The sequence below is a fragment of the Eleutherodactylus coqui genome, chromosome 7 (genome assembly GCF_035609145.1).
Source record: "Eleutherodactylus coqui strain aEleCoq1 chromosome 7, aEleCoq1.hap1, whole genome shotgun sequence".
In the NCBI taxonomy this organism is placed as follows: domain Eukaryota; kingdom Metazoa; phylum Chordata; class Amphibia; order Anura; family Eleutherodactylidae; genus Eleutherodactylus; species Eleutherodactylus coqui.
Window position 1 is genome coordinate 8,860,555 of NC_089843.1, and position 18,006 is coordinate 8,878,560.

An 18,006-nucleotide genomic window follows, 5' to 3' on the forward strand; every position below is an offset into this window, starting at 1 on the left:
CACAGGACAAACGGAGGGATCCATTTTGGGGTGAACATCTTCATTCTTATGTACACTATACAAAAAAAAAAAACTGTTTTAAATGACAATTGCCAAAAAATCTAAATCATTTTTTCCTTCTGCGGGGCTCGCACTCACCCGGCCGCCAGCTCCGGTCTGCACATGCGCCGCAGCCGGCACATGAAAGAACCGGGGCCGCCAGGCGCGGCTGAGTACGCGCTCGTCACTGCAGGCTCTCGGGCCGGGTCCCGCGGCGAGAATTCTCGCCGCCGGATCCGACCCGCTCGTCTGCAGGTGGCCTAAATGAAGTACAATATGTGGCGAAAAAATAATGTCAGAATCACTTGGATATGCAAAACCTTTATGTTAAAGTGACCCGTCAGGTTTCCAAAATATGACCTGGTCATTAAAGCGTAAACAGGCCAGGCCACTGAGGGGTTAAACAAGAGCAAAACAACGAACAAGAACTGTGAGGCTCTCGCTCGCCATTCAGTTTCAGCCGGCATAAAAATGAGCGGCAGCTCGTTCACTTGGGGTGTGGAACACTAAGCGGTAGGTGAACGAAAACTGCACGATTCTCAACAAGGACTGTGCAGTCTAAACAGATTGCCCGAGCGCGAACAGGCTGGTGAGGGCATCAAGCCACTAGTTCACTCGGGGCAAATCGCGAGATTCTTGTTCTGTCTAAAAGGAGTGTTAGTTACGTGATGAAATCCTGTGCTGTCCCACCCAGGACACTGGTCAGCCCAATGCAATCGGATCACTGGAATCAGGCGATCCTCGTCAGGAAGTCAGTAGTAGCGAAACACTGTACCGCAACGCCTACATCCTTCACTGCAGCATGGGGGAGTTACGTCAGCATCACAGCAGAAGTACCACAGAGTAAATAGAAAGATGGACTACATTCCCATAACCATGTCTTACTGTGTCCAGTCCCAGTGGAGACCTACTGTATCGGTAGAGTCCTAAACCACATAAGGCAGATTTACTAAACCACAATTCACCAGTTTTCTAGCACAAACTGGATCAGAAAAGAGTCTTACATGCTTTGCACCACATTTATGATGTTTTACACACTCTGTTCACAGCGTCCAACAGAAATGGTGCAGCCTTAATGCATCATGTGTGCCAAAATGGGATGCTAAATTTGGCATGAACCATGGAAATGAATAGGTGGTATAAAAGTTACACTAAAGTAAGGCGGCGGCAGAGCGGCTGTGATGAGTCTGTCCAGTCCAAGCTGGCATTAAGTAGTAAATCTGCTCCACAGTGTCAGGAATGCACTTACCTCGGCTAGTTTAGTCTTGGAAGGCAGGGAGCATTGTAGGACGTTCTCCTTGATACTACACGGATACTGGGTCAGGAAGCTGTGCATTGCTTTGGCAGCGCTGAGACTATGCAGGTGAAGTATTGCCTGAGAGATGGGGGGACAAATACATATAAATGCATCACCACAACAAAGAGAAGCCCAAAGATTCTGTTGCCTGAGGTGTTACAATGGATGCAGTACTAGGTATGACCAGCAGGAGGCAGCGGTGGCCATAGTACATTATCAGCACTCACCTTCTTCTTGTTACTGAGATACACGTGGTGCTCAACCTTCCCAAAACGAAGCCCGACACGAATGATCTCAAAGTCTTCCACATCTTTGTCAGGGAGGTTTGTGAGATGGACGAACGTTTCATAAATGGAGGGAGTTATCTGTAGGGGGAGCAGGTTCACAGTTATCAAGTATGGAGGCAAAGCAATAGGGGGGACAAGAATGCAGCTCTGGGAGTGTAAGGCGGCTAACAGCTGTGAACAGAAAACATCCGACATGTCTGAGGTATGGACTGCAGAGGTCCGGGTGCTGCTACCCCACCCATCACTAATGGGCAGAGGTGCCTAACTCAGTGCCGATTCAGTCCCTGCTTGGAGTGTGTGGACTGTGTGCCACGCACTGAGCGGGCACAGCATTCAGCCGAGTGCCTCTGCCAGTACCTGGACCGCAGCCCGTCAGGCATGACTAGAACAGGTCAGGGTCTTTAAAGGTTCGTTACACTTTCATTTCTGCACGGAATAAATAAGGTTTTCAGTTACCTTGTATGCCGCCTGTTCTATGAGGTCTGCAAAGATGAGGTCCTGGCGAGAGGGAAAATAGAGAACAAGTAAGCAACAAGCAGGGATCCGTCCCCTCAAGCAGCATAACCCTGTGACAGCTGTGCGCACTGCTGAACCGCAGCATCTCCCTATACACGCCGCGGCCAGGAACCAGCTCTTAGTCTGCTACAAGGTGTAAACAGAGGGGGCGCTGAGCACACCCGCCCCAGATTCATGCTACCTCCAACGGCAGTAGAGATGAGCGAGTATACTCGCTAAGGCTAACTACTCGAGCGAGTACTGCCTTAGCCGAGTATCCTCCCGCTCGTCTGTAAAGGTTCGGCTGCCGGCGCGGATGACAGGCGAGTTGCGGCGGTGAGCAGGGGGGAGAGGGAGAGAGATCTCCCCTCCGTTCCTCCCCGCTCTCCCCTGCCGCTCCCCGCCGGCCCCGAATCTTTAGAGACGAGCGGGAGGATACTCGGCTAAGGCAGTACTCGTTCGAGTAGTTAGCCTAAGTGAGTATACTCGCTCATCTCTAAACGGCAGTCTTTAAATGCTTAGATTAACGCTGACCACCATGTCTGAGCAGCTAGTTTGGTAGGTAGAGTCTCCTGGTGCGAGCTCCCAGCCAAGACCGACTCCTGGAGACATGTCACATTGTGACGTTTTCTTGGCAGACTGCTTTTGCCGGATGGTTTGCTATTGTCTTCCCCAGTCATTTTTTACCCCACAGCAAGAGAGAAGAACCCAACGGTCATTCTGGCTGAGCTCCGAATATTCTGTGTGCAGATGGGAGAAACTTCCAGAAGGTCAACCATCCCTGCAGCCTCCACCAATCTGGGCTTCATGGCAGAGGGGACAGAAAGAAGCTCCTCAGTAAGAAACATGAAAGCCATCCGGAGTTACCAAAAAGACCTGAAAGGACCCTCAGACTGCAAGGAACAAGATTCTCTGCTCTGATGACACCAAGATGGAGCTTTTTGACCTTCTAGTGTGCTGTCTGAAGGAACTACATGCCGCTCATCACCTGCCCAAATCCCACAAAGTGCAGTCATGTCCTCTGCTTGGTGTTCTCTTCCCGGCTCACCTCATCTTTCAGGTCCTTGTATCTTGTAGCGATGCTTATGCTCAGGAGGTTCCCGCCGAGGTAAGTTGGGAAAACACTGTAAAATTTAATCATTGAATCCAGAGAATTCCTGCTGGTCAGCTCCAAGTACACCTGCGGGAGGGGCGAGAGGAAAACAACGTAACTATTGTACAAGCCTCTAATGCTTCATGGGAGGAGGACGTCATTGCAGCTGTTGCTCAGCAGATCCCGTCACCATAGAGGGTTTGGGCTCTGGGCACAACGGCTCCGCACATGTCCTATTAGGACATCATACAGCAGGACCCTGAATGGAGAGCCGCTCAATAAGCTCTCGTTGTGGTTCTGCTATTACAGGATATCCAGTCATCTGAAAGACGGGCCTGTAATACTACATTTTCCCCCCAAGCAAAATCAGCCAATTCCCAGCCAAGAGCAGGACCTCCTCAATCAGCTGGTCGCTTTCGTCCTGCATTCTGGGAGGGGTAGTGCATTGTGGCAAACCCCTTTTAGGATATATTCATGTACTGCAGGTATCGTTGCAGCTGGCAATGAGATCCATTCATCTGAAGGTTGTCGCTTCCTGATGGCCACTACGCAGATTTGTAACTCTGCATAAAGCCAACAAGGCGATAAACCCGCTAAGACTGCAGAGCTCTACGAGACTGCGTCATAGTGTAAGGAGGGGGCATCATCACTGCGGGACGTACCTTTCTGTGGTTGGCGACAACGAGAATATCATTTACACCGCCAAACGGTTTGGCCAAGTTGGTGATTTCATTGACGGTGTACTGGGCTTCGGGCAGGTTAGATATCAGTATGACGCACTGCTCGGCCTGCTGTAAAGAGAAACAAACAGGTTGCCTCCACATCCCATCACATTCATAGAGGAGCAATGTGTTGTAGTAATAATATAAATGTGTTTCTTAAGGCAGCCTATGCAAATGTATGTATATATATTCAAATATCTGCCTTCATAGAAAATAGCTAGCAGTGAAATGGTTAATTGGTTCATTCTTATGCTGGTATCCTGAAATACACTCCTACACAAGTTCTACAAGGTCCTGAGAGGTGTTTATGAGAAGCACCTGCAAGGCTCATAAGAGGGGGGCTACTTCTTATCTCCTCCCTTGGATTCCTTGGTCCAGGCAGAGATATTGATAGTCTATTCTAGTTGCGTTTTCTAGAAATTACATGTTGACATAGCGACATACACCTGGGGCATAAACATATGTTAATCATCAGCGTCCTTACATACTAGGCCAATCATGAGTTGTTATGCATGTAATTGGTACATCATATTCAGTATAACTGTATTGTACTTCCTTACAATAAACCAGAAGGGTATGGGGGCTCGCGGGGAGCACCCCTGAGTTCAAATACATATATTCATGCATGAAGCTTCTCACTATAATCAATCTGGAGCAGACCAGTGACATCTACCAGAATATGATTTATTCCTATAACAAAAGAGGCCAAATTACCTTCAGTGGTGGATCGTCCAACATGTAGCGCCTAATAAAACCAGGAGGGACCTCTGCAATAAGAACACAATCAGCAAATAATTCAAATATGTCACATAGCCACAACTAAAGACCTGTAACAGGACAAGCTACAACCTCAATTCCAAAAATGGTGGCCCACTGTTTAAAATGTAAAACAGGCGCACAAGTGCCCCGAGCCGGCCAAGAGGCGCGCAAGTGCCCCGAGCCGACCAAGAGGCGCGCAAGTGCCCCGAGCCGACCAAGAGGCGCGCAAGTGCCCCGAGCCGACCAAGAGGCGCGCAAGTGCCCCGAGCCGACCAAGAGGCGCGCAAGTGCCCCGCGACGGATGAGCAGTAATCCAGAAGGGATGCTCCTTGCCCTTGGTACTGCTGATCTGATCCAGCGAGAAATGATGGCTTTGGAAGCCACAAGGTCGCATCCAAGATCACAAAGAGGTATAATCTAAAGGCTCAAATCCAATCAGTGGAGAGCGCATTCCCTCAAGTGAATGGCTGAGGGGCAAAATGAAGGCAAGATGAGTTCTTTGTTAACATGGAAGGCAGACATCACCTTAGAGAAAATGGCACAGGATGCAGGATTAACTGAAGATGGTGAATGGAGGTTTGGCCGACGAGGCTGCCGGCTCACAGACCCAACGGACGCATGTGATCGCCACCATACAAGGCTACTTTTCCAGGACAAAAGAGGAGTCGAAATGTTTCATAACAACTCGAAGGAACAAGACTGCATGGCGTCCAGTACCAAACTGATGGCCTAAGGTGGGACAGGGTAACAGAATGGTATGGACAACGCCTTGTAAAAGGTACAGCCTGCTAACTTAAAAGCTACGGGGCGGTGAAATAGAATGGACAGTGCCAACAGCTGACCCTTCAGGGCGCTGAGGGTAAGTCTTATGTCCAGACCATTCTGAGGGACAGAAGGGAGATGGCAAAAACCCGTAGGATGAAAGTTGCAGCGTTCGCACCAGAGACAATAGGTCTTCCAGACACGATGGTAGACCCTGGAAGAGAAGGACTTCCTAGCCTTCATCATGGTCTGAATTCTGAATGACAGGTTCAGTAAATCCACGGGATCTCAGTACCACGACTTCAACTTCCACATCGTTAGATAAGGTGTGGCCAAACGGGGTGGAAGAAACGTCCCTGTAACAGAAGATCTTCTCCAAGGGAAAGGCACCACAGAGTGCAGACAAGAAGGTCAACAAGAGCCACAGATCATGGGTGTTGAGGCCAGTCGGGAGCGATGAGAATCACTGGAAGGCCTTCCATTTTGATCTTTTTGAGAAGTCGAGGGACGAGAGGAAAAAGAGAAAAAGATGTACAGGAACTGGAAGTCAATCCAGAGAATCACAAGAGCATCCACTGCTTGAGCTTGGGGATCCTGAGACCTGGCCACAAAATACCAGAGTTTGCAGTTGAGACTTAAAGGGGTTGTCCCGCGGCAGCAAGTGGGGTTATACACTTCTGTATGGCCATAATAATGCACTTTGTAATGTACATTGTGCATTAATTATGAGCCATACAGAAGTTATAAAAAGTTTTATACTTACCTGCTCCGTTGCTGGCGTCCTCGTTCCCATGGAGCCGACTAATTTTCGCCCTCCGATGGCCAAATTAGCCACGCTTGCGCAGTCCGGGTCTTCTGCAGTCTTCTATGGGGCCGCTCGTGTAGAATGCCGGCTCCGTGTAGCTCCGCCCCGTCACGTGCCGATTCCAGCCAATCAGGAGGCTGGAATCGGCAATGGACCGCACAGAAGCCCTGCGGTCCACGGAGACAGAGGATCCCGGCGGCCATCTTCAGCAGGTAAGTATGAAGACGCCGGACCGCCGGGATTCAGGTAAGCGCTGTGCGGGTTGTTTTTTTAACCCCTGCATCGGGGTTGTCTCGCGCCGAACGGGGGGGGGGGGGGGGGGGGGGGGGGTTAAAAAAAAAAAAACCCCGTTTCGGCGCGGGACAACCCCTTTAAACCATCAGGGTGACGCTATGTTTGACAAAGTGTTTGGAACACTTGGGGATGTAGCTCCCACTCTCTCAACTTTTCGTTGCCCCCGACATCTGCCGAGCTAGGAGTCTTGCCTTGATGATTTATGTATGCGACAGTAGGTCACATTGTATGTTTGGACAAGAACAGGGAGAGCCATTGGCTGGGGTGTTAAAGAGACAGGAGAATCGCTTACAGTTGCAACACATTTATCGGGAGATTCGACTCCCTCCGTGTCCAAATGCCTCAGGCCATGAGCTTCCACAGCATACTCCCCTCCCAGCATGTCTCGATGTTGCAAGAGTGAGAGGGAAGACTTGGAATGGTTCATGATCCGCCCGAACCGGGAGCCTTCATCAAGATGTCGTTAAGATTGAGGGGATGCTAGCCCTCCCCTCAGAGTGGTGGAGAGCCATCACTGATGATAGAATCTGTGTGAGGACTCTGGAAGCCTGGCCAACCCCAACAAAAGTGGATGGCAAAGGGGAGAAATTGCTGATGTGTGTGGCAGATGGGAAGAAGATACGAAACCCTAATGTTTATGGATGGCAGGAACTCCCCCAAGACCATAGACGTAATGATGGATATCAACGACCCCTTGCTGAAATGTTGAACATTGACATTTTGATTCAAACCCTTCAGATGAAGAAAGGGTCGGACAGGGCCAGCATTCTGTTCCAATCTCTTCACGGTGCCCAAGAACCATTTGTTCTGTTCTAAGGGGGCAGGAGAAAAAGCAGGGACTATTACACCCCAGAGGATAGTGTGTGAATTGCAGCTGTGACAGCTGCAGCAAGGGATTCCTTCAGCCCTGCAGGGATGTGAGGCTGTCACATCTCGGGGGGGGGGGGGGCCACGTTTTCAATAGGGCTGGTGGAAAACCTCGATCTCCTGATGCAGCTGTGACGGCCGTGGTCGGGGATGAAGAGAATCCCCGCAGGGATGCGAGGCTGTTTTTCATTTGAAAGAACACCTGGTATCAAGGGTTTTTCACGTTTTCAATGGAACCGGCGGCAGCAGCGCTGGCTACAATGAAATCAATGGGAGAAGATCGCGATCTGTCGCTGCGACTTGGAACTGCGGCGCCAGGAGATTCCTTCAGCTCCGCAGGGATACAAAGCCATTTCCATGTTAAAACGCCTCGCATCCAGGGGTTTTCAGGTTTGCGAGGGCGATATTGGGCCGTGAATCACAGCCAGATATCGCTTTAGTCAGTGTGCAAAAGCAAGTCAGCACAACGACAGGAAGAAATGCTGATGCTGGGGAGCTAGAAGATCGCCTCGACTAGAGGCCTAGCCCGTTTCCGGGACCTACCGCAAGAAAAGTTGTGCGTGGCAAATAAGTCATCGTCAAGACTTGATTGGAGGCAGTTGACGGAGAGATTGGTCCAAGCCACCTATGATGCGGTGGAGGCATTAGTATGGTCCAATATTACTCAAGAGTGCAAGCACATTCCGGTTCAGCAGTCGACGGGACAGGAGCCGAGTCTGTGGGCAGATCACCGATGGATGGTCTCAAGGGAAGACCGTTGTAACACAAAGGCTCAGACTGCAAGCATGGGGATTTAGTACTGCAGCAAGCGCAATACGTGGCTCTGGCAGGGCCTTGTCTGCAGCCTTCAGTTCTGGAGTTTGACATTATGCCGATGGGCCGAGGACAGTAGTCAGTAGAGCTACTTGTAAATGTCCTACTGCTAGGGCCATTGCAAGAGGAGCAATAGAGAAGGGGAGCTAGCCGCCAGGCAGAGCTTACCTAGTCTGGAACGCTTAGATGTCAGAGGCACCAATGGTCTCAGCAGGCTGCAGAGAAATGTGCAGGAAAGGGAAGGCGGGCCAGGAGGCAAGCTGTGTGAGAAGAGGCAGGAGCCAAAACAGGCAGAAAACTGCGACTGGCCCGCTGCGGAAATGCCATGGCTAGGCCGAAGCTGAGGCCTAAATTAGTAAAGGAGGCCTGAATAGAGGCACAAGGTCGAAACCCACGGGCGAACTGCCAGAAGAGATGTGTACAGCCTCCAGTGGTGTGCCACGCCAGCATGCGCCACAAAAATCTCATTTTCTCATCCGAGTCATTGGGGGACACAACTTGGACCATGAAACATTCTAGAGCAGTCTCAGGGGTGGGAAAAATATGTTAAACCATATGCGATCAGATATATGGCCATCCGTCAGAAGATGCAAAAAAGTATAAATCTTGTAACATTTGGTAAAGATGGTCCAACATTGCTGCTTTGCAGATCGGAAGCGCCGTTACACGCTGCGCAAGGGGCACACACACACCAAGTCGAATGAGCAGTAAAACTGAAGGGAGGATCTCTATCATGGCTAACCTGATCCTGTGTCATCTATTTACAGGTGTCTCCTCTCAGTGTATTCCTGCCTGTACAGGGAGGGGAGGAGGAGAGCTGTGACCATTGTGAATGGTGGACCCTGTGTTATCTATATATAGAGGTCTCCTCTCAGTGTAATCCTGTCTGTACAGGGAGGGGAGGAGGTGAGCTGTGACTATTGTGAATGGTGGCTCCTGTGTTATCCATATATAGCTGTCACCTCTCAGTGTAATCCTGCCTGTACAGGGAGGGGAGGAGGTGAGCTGTGACTATTGTGAATGGTGGACCCTGTGTTATCTATATATAGGTGTCACCTCTCAGTGTAATCCTGTCTGTACAGGGAGGGGAGGAGGTGAGCTGTGACTATTGTGAATGGTGGATCCTGTGTTATCTATATATAGGTGTCTCCTCTCAGTGTAATCCTGTCTGTACAGGGAGGGGAGGAGGTGAGCTGTGACTATTGTGAAGGGTGGCTCCTGTGTTATCCATATATAGTTGTCACCTCTCAGTGTAATCCTGTCTGTGACAAGATGACAGCTGACAACTTCTTTACCAAACAGGAAGTGTCCACCTCGTGAGTCTCAATGTAAAAAGGTTTTAGTTTTTTTTCTTTCTATCAAACATGAAAAACTAATTACATATTCATACAAAAAGCGGTGTAATTTTCCAACGATCCGTTCCCTGTGCGTCCGAACCATTACCTAGTTCCCGTTTGGACTTCTCTTCCAGCTTTGCTTCTGTATGTTCTATCTTTGGGGCTTCTGTAAAGAGACATGTTATTCTATTAAACACATTACACGCCGGCCGTCTCCTAGTATCCACCATTTATGTACAGGATTAAGTCGCTTTCAGCTAAATGTGCTAATGTCCAGTGACAAAACCCAAAGTCCAGTCATGGAGCCCTGAAATGACTGATAAGATGAGGCAAGAGCTTACTTCATGGGAGTGTTAGTAGTAGATTTATCTGATGAGGGGGCAGGGCAAAAAAAAACGTGAAGTGTAGAGATGAGCGAGTACGCTCGGCTAAGTCAGTTACTCAGTGAGCCTCACTGAGTAACTGCATCCTTGTCCGAGCGTGCTCGGGGGAGAGAGAGGGGGAGGTGGAGAGATCCCTCTCACTCTTTCCCCCACTACCCCCCCCCCGGACAATAATGCTGTTACTTGAGAAGAGCGAAGCTCGCTGAGTAACTGACTTATCCGAGTGTGCTCGCTCATCTCTAGTTAAGTGCGATCTGGAAGTGGCGGGTTACAGGACCTCCACCAATCAGCTGTCTCAAGTGGCTGCGGTGCTGGAGTGATTGCTGTGGCCACTTCACTGCATGCCAGGCATATTCTGGTAGCGGCGATGCCCAAGAGGTCCCGACACTCACCCGAGCACTACGGCCTCTTCTGTCAGCTGATCACAGGGTTCTTGAGTGAATAGGTCATCAATTTCTTAGTTCCAGAACACCCCTTTAAAAGGCGTTATCCACCTTAGATACTTAAAGGGGTTTGTCCAGAAATGGCTGTTGTCTGTGCAGCCCGTGGAGAATTTATGTGCAGATGGCGAAGGTTGCAGGAGGAGCCTGGCACTACCCGGTGCTCAATGTCGTATTGTTAGGCTCCACCGTTACTCATTCCCCATTGGGGCTACCAGTGTATCATTAGGCTATGCCCCCTTCTGACCTGCACAGGGATTCTGGCTGCACCAACATTACCCATTTTATACCGTTCCTGGACAACCCCTTTAAGACACATCCACAGTGTTCAACCAAAACAGCCACAAACACGTTTTGCCATAACTCAGCAGACATGGGTGTTATATATATATATAAATAATGTATAGGGGAGTGCGGTGAGCACCACGTAACATACCTGCGGGCGCTGCAGCTATAGCAGGTTCTTTCACTCTGTAAGGAACAAGGATAGAAATATTACAGTATATGGATGAGAAACCATATTCTTACCCAGGGAGCATACACAAGTCCATCCGCATGCTGGAACTAGACATAACATCACACTTACGTTGCAGCTTCATCCACAGTCTTCATGGATTTCTGTAAAGACAAGGAAGGCAAAACACTTCATAGCAGATTTGTTGCAAGAATTGTGCAGGACTCTATAGTTTGTGAGGCAAGTGGCTGAGTGCACGCAATGACCTGCATCTGTACAGCCATTCATTGGGGAAGGGGAGGTGGGGGTCCCAGAAGCAGGAGACCCTCAATCTGTTCATTACAGATAGACCCAAGACAGCAACTACAAAGTGGAAAAACCTCCCCTGGTACTGAATCGGGGGGCTACATTGGACTATATTTTATAAACAGTTCTCAGACAGGTATGCTTGCAGCCCCTCACCTTGGTCTGACCGGCCAACGTCAGGGTGACACGCTGGTTGTTTATCATGACCGGCGTCGACTCGCTGAACTTCACCGCCGCTGTGGCTGCTGCTCTAAAGCTGGTTTCCATGAATGCCTATAAAATATCAGGAATACATACAGATTATTTCAAGTCAGAACGCTAAACTCCTTGAGGAGTTACCATTTTTTGGGGTGACCGCTTCAGGGGGGGGGGGGGGGGGGGGGGGCTGTACAGCACAAGTATTCTTCAATGGGACAACATAACATCAAACTTTCAAAAATTTCTATGTGGAGTGAAATGGTAAGAGCGCCCAGGACTGCGCCACAATGTTACAGAATACACAGGTCTCTGTGGGTTAGTACAATTACAGCGATACAACTTTAAAAGAAGAGCTTAAAAACATTGTTGCCATCTTCTAATCACCACACAGCAAGACGTTGTGTAGAGCTCCTGCCACTAGGGGGCTCCCATCAGCTCTACCCCTCCTGCAGGCACTAAGCCAGCAGTTTCCAGCCCAGTGTCCTGCTTGCAGCTCTTCTGCCTGTATCAGGGATGAGCCAGCTTCCCCGGTCGTCCCCGAGGACAACGTCAGTTTGCTTGGGCATAAACGGGTTATTTTTTACCAGGATGCTTCAGTCTCTGCACCGGTGGAGGGGAACGTCTGAACGGGGTTAAACCGAATGATAAAAGAACGAGCCAATGATGGGTTTTAGGTTTGCATGGAATGAATGATGAACAATAAGCGAATGAACTGTCGGCCATCCTTCAGTTGCTGGCCGTCTTTACACCGATTGCTGGTCATTTTAGCAATATTTTTGCAGGATCATCATTCGGCGTAAAAGGTCCTTAAGTGGGAGGGCGGACCGTGATGCATCCGACACGCTGGTACCGCCTCCTCCGAGAAGACAAAGTGGCACTAAACACTCTGGTTCCTGCCAGCCATGGGGGAAGTCACCCCAGATTCCTGCCTGCTCCCCCATATCCAGCGCTCTCTCATCACTAAGACAATGGAGTAAATGGCATTAGGTATGTATGATGCCAATCGCCCCTCGCACTCATCGCCTTGCCTTCCTTTAGCTGCGGCTTCTAGTAGCTCCAAGCGGTGCTCGCTCCCTCATCTGTCACTGGTCGCAGATGCCATTTCTCTGTGGCCCTCTGTTTGCACCCAACTGTGATGGGTGGAGGGCTCCGCACTTCTATAGCTCTACACTGAGGGACTCTCTGCGCCCGACACCTCTGGTTTGCATCCTGGCTTCTGGGCCCTCACAAGCTGTGGCCGGGGAACGCTTTCCAGTCTTCATTATCTCCAAGTCATTACTTGCAGCCCCCGGGAGCAGGCTGCCCACACCGCCTTGTCTTTTCCCCACCCCTTTGGGTATTGCTCTAGAATGTCACAAGGTCTTGCTGTGTCCCCCTATGACCAGGACGAGAAAGGGATTTTAAGGTAATAAATCCTGTTTCTATGGTCAGTGGTGTTGTGAGAGGCTCGTTCAGTGCAGGACAACCTGTAATGTTCTATTGGTATCGTTTTGGGGTACATGTGTCTTTTAAGTCACTTATTAAATGACTTCTTGGAGACCGTAACCAAAATACATGCGCCTTGTGTTGGCCCTGGCCAGGCCATCTTGGAATTAGTGAGGTCTTGGATGCAGAAGTTCATGCATAAAGCCCAACATATATGGAATCCTCATTTACCTACCTTGGTCTACTATCTGCTTACATTGCAGTCAGACTATGTTGTGCCTTTATACACTTTATTGTCAAACTCTTAAGATTTAACAATTATTGTTACAAAAGAAACAGAAGTGCCTGGTGGGTTTTATTACAGCGCTCCCCTTGCAGGATAAATAAAGGTTTACCGCCTCACATAACCTGACTCTGTTCTTGTCGTCACACATTGTACTTTAGACGGATAGAATTTGAGGATATGTAAAATGCCAATAGTGAGGACATTCCCTTAGATTTTCATGTCACATATGTAGATAATGTACTATTTTTACATCTCCACTTGGAGGCAGATGGGAAACATTTTGCATATTTTTGAATAATTTAGACTAACATTAATTTGTAACATTTTTGAAGCATTTGGTTTATATATTTCATATTTGATCACTTTTATTTTAGATAGATGGGATTGATTACATTGAATCGCTGTAATATAAGGGTAGATTTACACAGAGCGGGATTAGTGCTGTGGAAAATCTGCCCCCATATCCACACCAGTCCAACGTTACACCATCTGTGTGGGTTTGGACATGGAATTTGAGGCAGATTTGCTGCAAACTCCACCCATTCAGTTGGAAGGGTGAAACGAGCTGCGGATCTGCATTTAAAAAGGTGCTGAAATCTGCACAAATATTGTAATGTGAAATGTGACAATGATTTTGGTTTGAAATCCACAGCGCTAAATAGTACCAAAATCAGCTGCGTTTCAACGCACCCTTAGGCTGGATTCACACAGGGCAGATTTGCCGCGGTTCTGCCGCAGCAGATCCGCCCGCGGCCGCTAATCTCGGGATTAGCCAGCCATGTGGACGAGGTTTCCCCGAAACCTCGTCCACACGGGACGGCTAATCCGCTGCGGTAAATCCGGTTGAAACCGCGGCTGCGGCCGCCGCAGCTGCGGTTTTAAAAGAAGCAGCATGTCTGTTTACAGTCGGTTTTTTGTTTATTTATGTTACGGCCGCGCTCTCCTCTATGGAGCGCCGGCCGCAACGGAAAAGCATGCGGCCGGACCGCTTCAAAGTCACCGTGGCTTAAACCGCGGCGGTTCTCCCGGCAGAAATCTCGCGGTTTTTGCTGCGGCCAAACCGCGAGATTTCCGACGAAAATACGCCCCGTGTGAACCCAGCCTTATAAATTTATTTTTTCTGGTTAAATTATTTTTAAAAAATGAACCCTGCACCATGCAATCACCGCACAGAATATTTTTTGTAATAAAAAATTAATACCAAGGATATATCATCAATAGCCGAATGTTTTACCACCTTGGACCCCCTGCAGCTGTCTGAAGCGACTGCAGTACCTTTGGGCCATTTACACAAGACGATTATCGTGCAAAATTCATTCAAACCAACAAATTTGCGTAATAATTGTGTCTAAACGCAGCGCCGCGGTGCACCAGTTTACAGTTTGTTGGTCGCTCACGTTCAGCCAGCAGGTAAATCATTGCTGACTTCTCTCCAAGTATAAACACTTCACATAGAATGAGAGAAGCCAGCGGTGATCTGCCTGCCTAAAGACTCTGCGTAAGCGGTGACGTCAGCGATTGTGCAGTCATTTAGACGACTGTCGTCCCAGTGTATGTGGGACATTAGGCAAGTGCTGCAGCCACTTCACCGCCTAAACGGACACTGTGCCGTACATTGTTTAGTGACTATGCCTGTAATAGCAGCTCAGTCCCTTTCACTTTAATGGGACTGATCTGCTCTTAGGCTGCCATGTGATTTCACAGACCAGAGAAGAGGCCATGGTGTTTACTAGAACACTGCTGCCCTACAATCAGCTGATCGGTGGGGGTCCTGAACAGCGGACGCAACCAATCAGCCCAAGGATGACCTATCCCAAAACATACTGGTGGATTATAGATACATTCAGTCCCTTGCCTGCACTGACATACCTCATTTTTCGAACGGATGATGAGAACATCGCACACTTTTCCAAAGGGCTGGACGATTTTCACAAGGTCTTGATCAGTGTAGCCAGTATCAGGTAGGTTGGTGACATGAACAATTTTGCCAATGCTGTTTTTACTTGTAAACTGCAAATAAAGTTAAAAAAAAAAGGTCAAATTCAGGGGAAAAAAAAAAGAACAGACAAAAACACAACCACAACTTCCCTATAGTAAATAAAACTGAAAGTCAAAGTAATGTGTAATAATCGGAGCAGAAGAGGGAGGGGGAAACAAAAGTCAGCAACGCTCTACAAGTGTTGCATCGGTTCGACCTTCATACAATCTGGTACTCAGCGAAGCAACCAGTTCATAAAACATCCATCACTGCAGAGATGAAACGCAGGAGCTTCTACTAAAGCCACCCTGCAGTCCAAGATAGACCAAATACTGCCACACGGCTTCCCTGGTGCACAGTGCGCGTTGGTACAAAACTAGGCACTGCTGTGATTGGTGGAGGCTGCTCACATGAGCAAGGTGTCTTCAGCTACCGATGTGCTAGCACTGCAGTGTGCATCAGGTAGTCTGAGAAATGGAGCAGCCATCTTGGTTTGCTTTAATCCTTATTCAAGAGAGGAGGTATAGCGGGTGCACATATTGGGCCAGAAGGCCGTCGTCTATACCTGCTATTTTCAATAAAGATCAATAGATGACGGACCGTGCAAGAACCATCCGTGGGGGAACATAGCTAGTCATCTGTGTGATAAGCCATGTTCACACAACTGCAGGGGTCAACAGACAAGTATGAGATGTACGATAACAAAACTCAAACCCCGTACATTATTCAGGAGGCTACATGTCTCTGTGGAGGTCGCGGTCTGTGAGCTGGGATTCTTCGGAGCAGGCAGTTTGCCAGGCAGCGGTTTCTTTCCGGAAGAGGCGCTTGAGATGGTCTTCTTACCCCCTGTGCTCACAACAGGCTTCTTATAGTTGGAGCTGCCAGATGTTGGTTTTTTAGTGGAAGAGCCGGTAGAGGAAGATTTTTGCGCTGCATTACTGCTGCCGGCTTTATCGGCGGTATTGGTGCTACTATTGGGCTTCTTGGATGAGCTGCTGGAACTGGATGAGCTGCGGGGCTTCGGAGCAGTGGTGCCGGACCTCTTTGGAGGCGGTGCACTGCTAGCTGGCTTCTTATTTTTGGTGATCGGATTGGATGGCTTAGGGGGCAGCTTCTTGCCATTGCGTGAAGATTTTATACCCTTTAACCTTTTGGTGGCCTCTATGAAGCTTTGCACTGCTGCATCCACAGCCCTCTTATCTGCAAGTAAATGGAAACATAATACAGATCTAGTGTCACCAAACCGGAAGCACAACCACATGGACCAGTGTTTCTCAACTGCAGCCCTCGGGACCCCCAACAGGTCATGTTTTCACGATATCCTATGGTAACACCACTTGTGGCAATGTCTGAGGACTGACAGTAATTACATCACCTGTGCAATACTGAAGACATTCTGAATACATGACCTGTTGGGGTCCCTGAGGACTGGAGGTGGGAAACACTGACCGTACACCAAAATGTTGTCTCACCGGGAGATTTGGCATTAGAGGTGCGATATCTTCTGGGAGACCGTGAACGGCATGGAGACCTCTGCCCGAGACGTGGACTACGTGACCTCCTTGGGCTATTCCGAGATCTACGTGGACTCCGGCTCCGAGATCTTCTGCCGGAGGATCTTGGACTACGGGAGTGTGATTTACGTGATCTGTGTCGTGACCCAGACCGCCTAGATCTCCGAGGGCTGGTACTTTTAGACTTCAATGATGTTTTTGAGGTCGTTTCAGCATTTTTGCCTTCATTACTAGAGTGAATTTAAAAAAAATGTTAAAAAAAACAACAACTTAAGGTCAGGTACTTGATGTGACCGAAGGCGGGTATCACATGCCGGGATGGAAACTGGAGGTCATCTCCTACCTTACAGAAGAAAGCTCCTGTGGGTTCCAGTCAGGATACCTGTTTACAATGCAGAAATGAACACATTAAAATGAAGTCTTCTGAGAGGACACCCTGCAGATGAATGCGGTCTTCATCCCCACACGGCGATCCCTGATCAGCTCCCCACGGTTACATGTGCAGTCCACCAGCAAGCGGTTTATGCTGGTTAAAAGCCACGATCAGCCTTCAGGTGGTTTCACGCCAACGACTGAATGGCGAACGAAAATATCTCACTTCTCGCTCTGCATTCACTTTTCTGCAGGCATAAACAGATGTTGGCTTGTTCAGCTTAATCAGCGCTCGCTCAGTCGTTCAGGTTTGCTTATACAGCGAATGTGAAGGACTGAATGAGGCTCCTTTGAACAAGCAAACAATGCCTCTGCCTAAGCAGACTGTGCCAACAATGGTGTCACTCGCTCAAACAAGTATTGTCTCATCTACAAGGGGCCCTTAGGACCGAGTGCTCACTCAACTGTCTGTGCCCGATGACTGGATCCTGTAAAGGCCCTTTACCAATATATACCTTTGTGAAAGTCCCAATACCCGCAGGAACGACTCTTAATAGGGGTTTTCAGCAGTAGACCGAGCTTTATGCACTTACTAGGTGACCACTCCTTTGTAAACCTAGTATTTATCTGAGATCCTGGGTCGCCCGGACACTGGCTGGGAGCTGTGCAGCGCCCGGCGACCGTCTTCCCCGCTCCTCTTCATATGCTATACAGAACTCGCTGACAAGGAGGTGGTAAGCAGAACCCATTTATCATGTGAACATCGGAGAATGAAGGGGAACATGTTCCCAGAGTACGGTCTAGCTGAAAGGCCAACGCTAGGCACTACCCAGCCTCCAGCCCACCGTGACTGGCCAACCATCTCAGACAAGCACTGTGCTTGCACAGTAACTAGTAAGTGATTTACTCCCTCAAGCTAGGTCTACTGCCGGCATTCCTCTAGTGGCCAAAATAACTAATTATAAAAGTACGTTCCCATGAAAGTTCTTAATGGCATATCCCCATCACTAGTTTCTCCCATCACATTGCAGCTATGGAGAGAAAATGCTGCAATGTCGGGCCCTCCATCCTTGTGATCTC

The 18,006-nt window shown here is 48.9% G+C and overlaps 1 protein-coding gene across 2 annotated transcripts in view; it reads right to left on the reverse strand.

Annotated features, from left to right (window-relative positions):
• ZNF638 (zinc finger protein 638) overlaps window positions 1-18,006 on the reverse strand; it is a 55,714-nt gene that overhangs the window by 20,207 nt on the left and 17,501 nt on the right. For both annotated transcript variants that reach the window (XM_066572855.1, XM_066572854.1), the window contains exons 4-17: window positions 16,898-16,936; window positions 16,513-16,784; window positions 15,762-16,240; window positions 14,932-15,072; window positions 11,310-11,426; window positions 10,980-11,011; window positions 10,830-10,864; window positions 9,677-9,736; window positions 4,648-4,700; window positions 3,874-4,002; window positions 3,167-3,298; window positions 2,080-2,121; window positions 1,564-1,701; window positions 1,289-1,414 (exon numbers count right to left, since the gene is read on the reverse strand). In XM_066572855.1, the coding sequence (XP_066428952.1) occupies window positions 1,289-1,414; window positions 1,564-1,701; window positions 2,080-2,121; window positions 3,167-3,298; window positions 3,874-4,002; window positions 4,648-4,700; window positions 9,677-9,736; window positions 10,830-10,864; window positions 10,980-11,011; window positions 11,310-11,426; window positions 14,932-15,072; window positions 15,762-16,240; window positions 16,513-16,784; window positions 16,898-16,936 (1,795 nt within the window). The remainder of the gene's footprint in view (window positions 1-1,288; window positions 1,415-1,563; window positions 1,702-2,079; window positions 2,122-3,166; window positions 3,299-3,873; window positions 4,003-4,647; window positions 4,701-9,676; window positions 9,737-10,829; window positions 10,865-10,979; window positions 11,012-11,309; window positions 11,427-14,931; window positions 15,073-15,761; window positions 16,241-16,512; window positions 16,785-16,897; window positions 16,937-18,006) is intronic.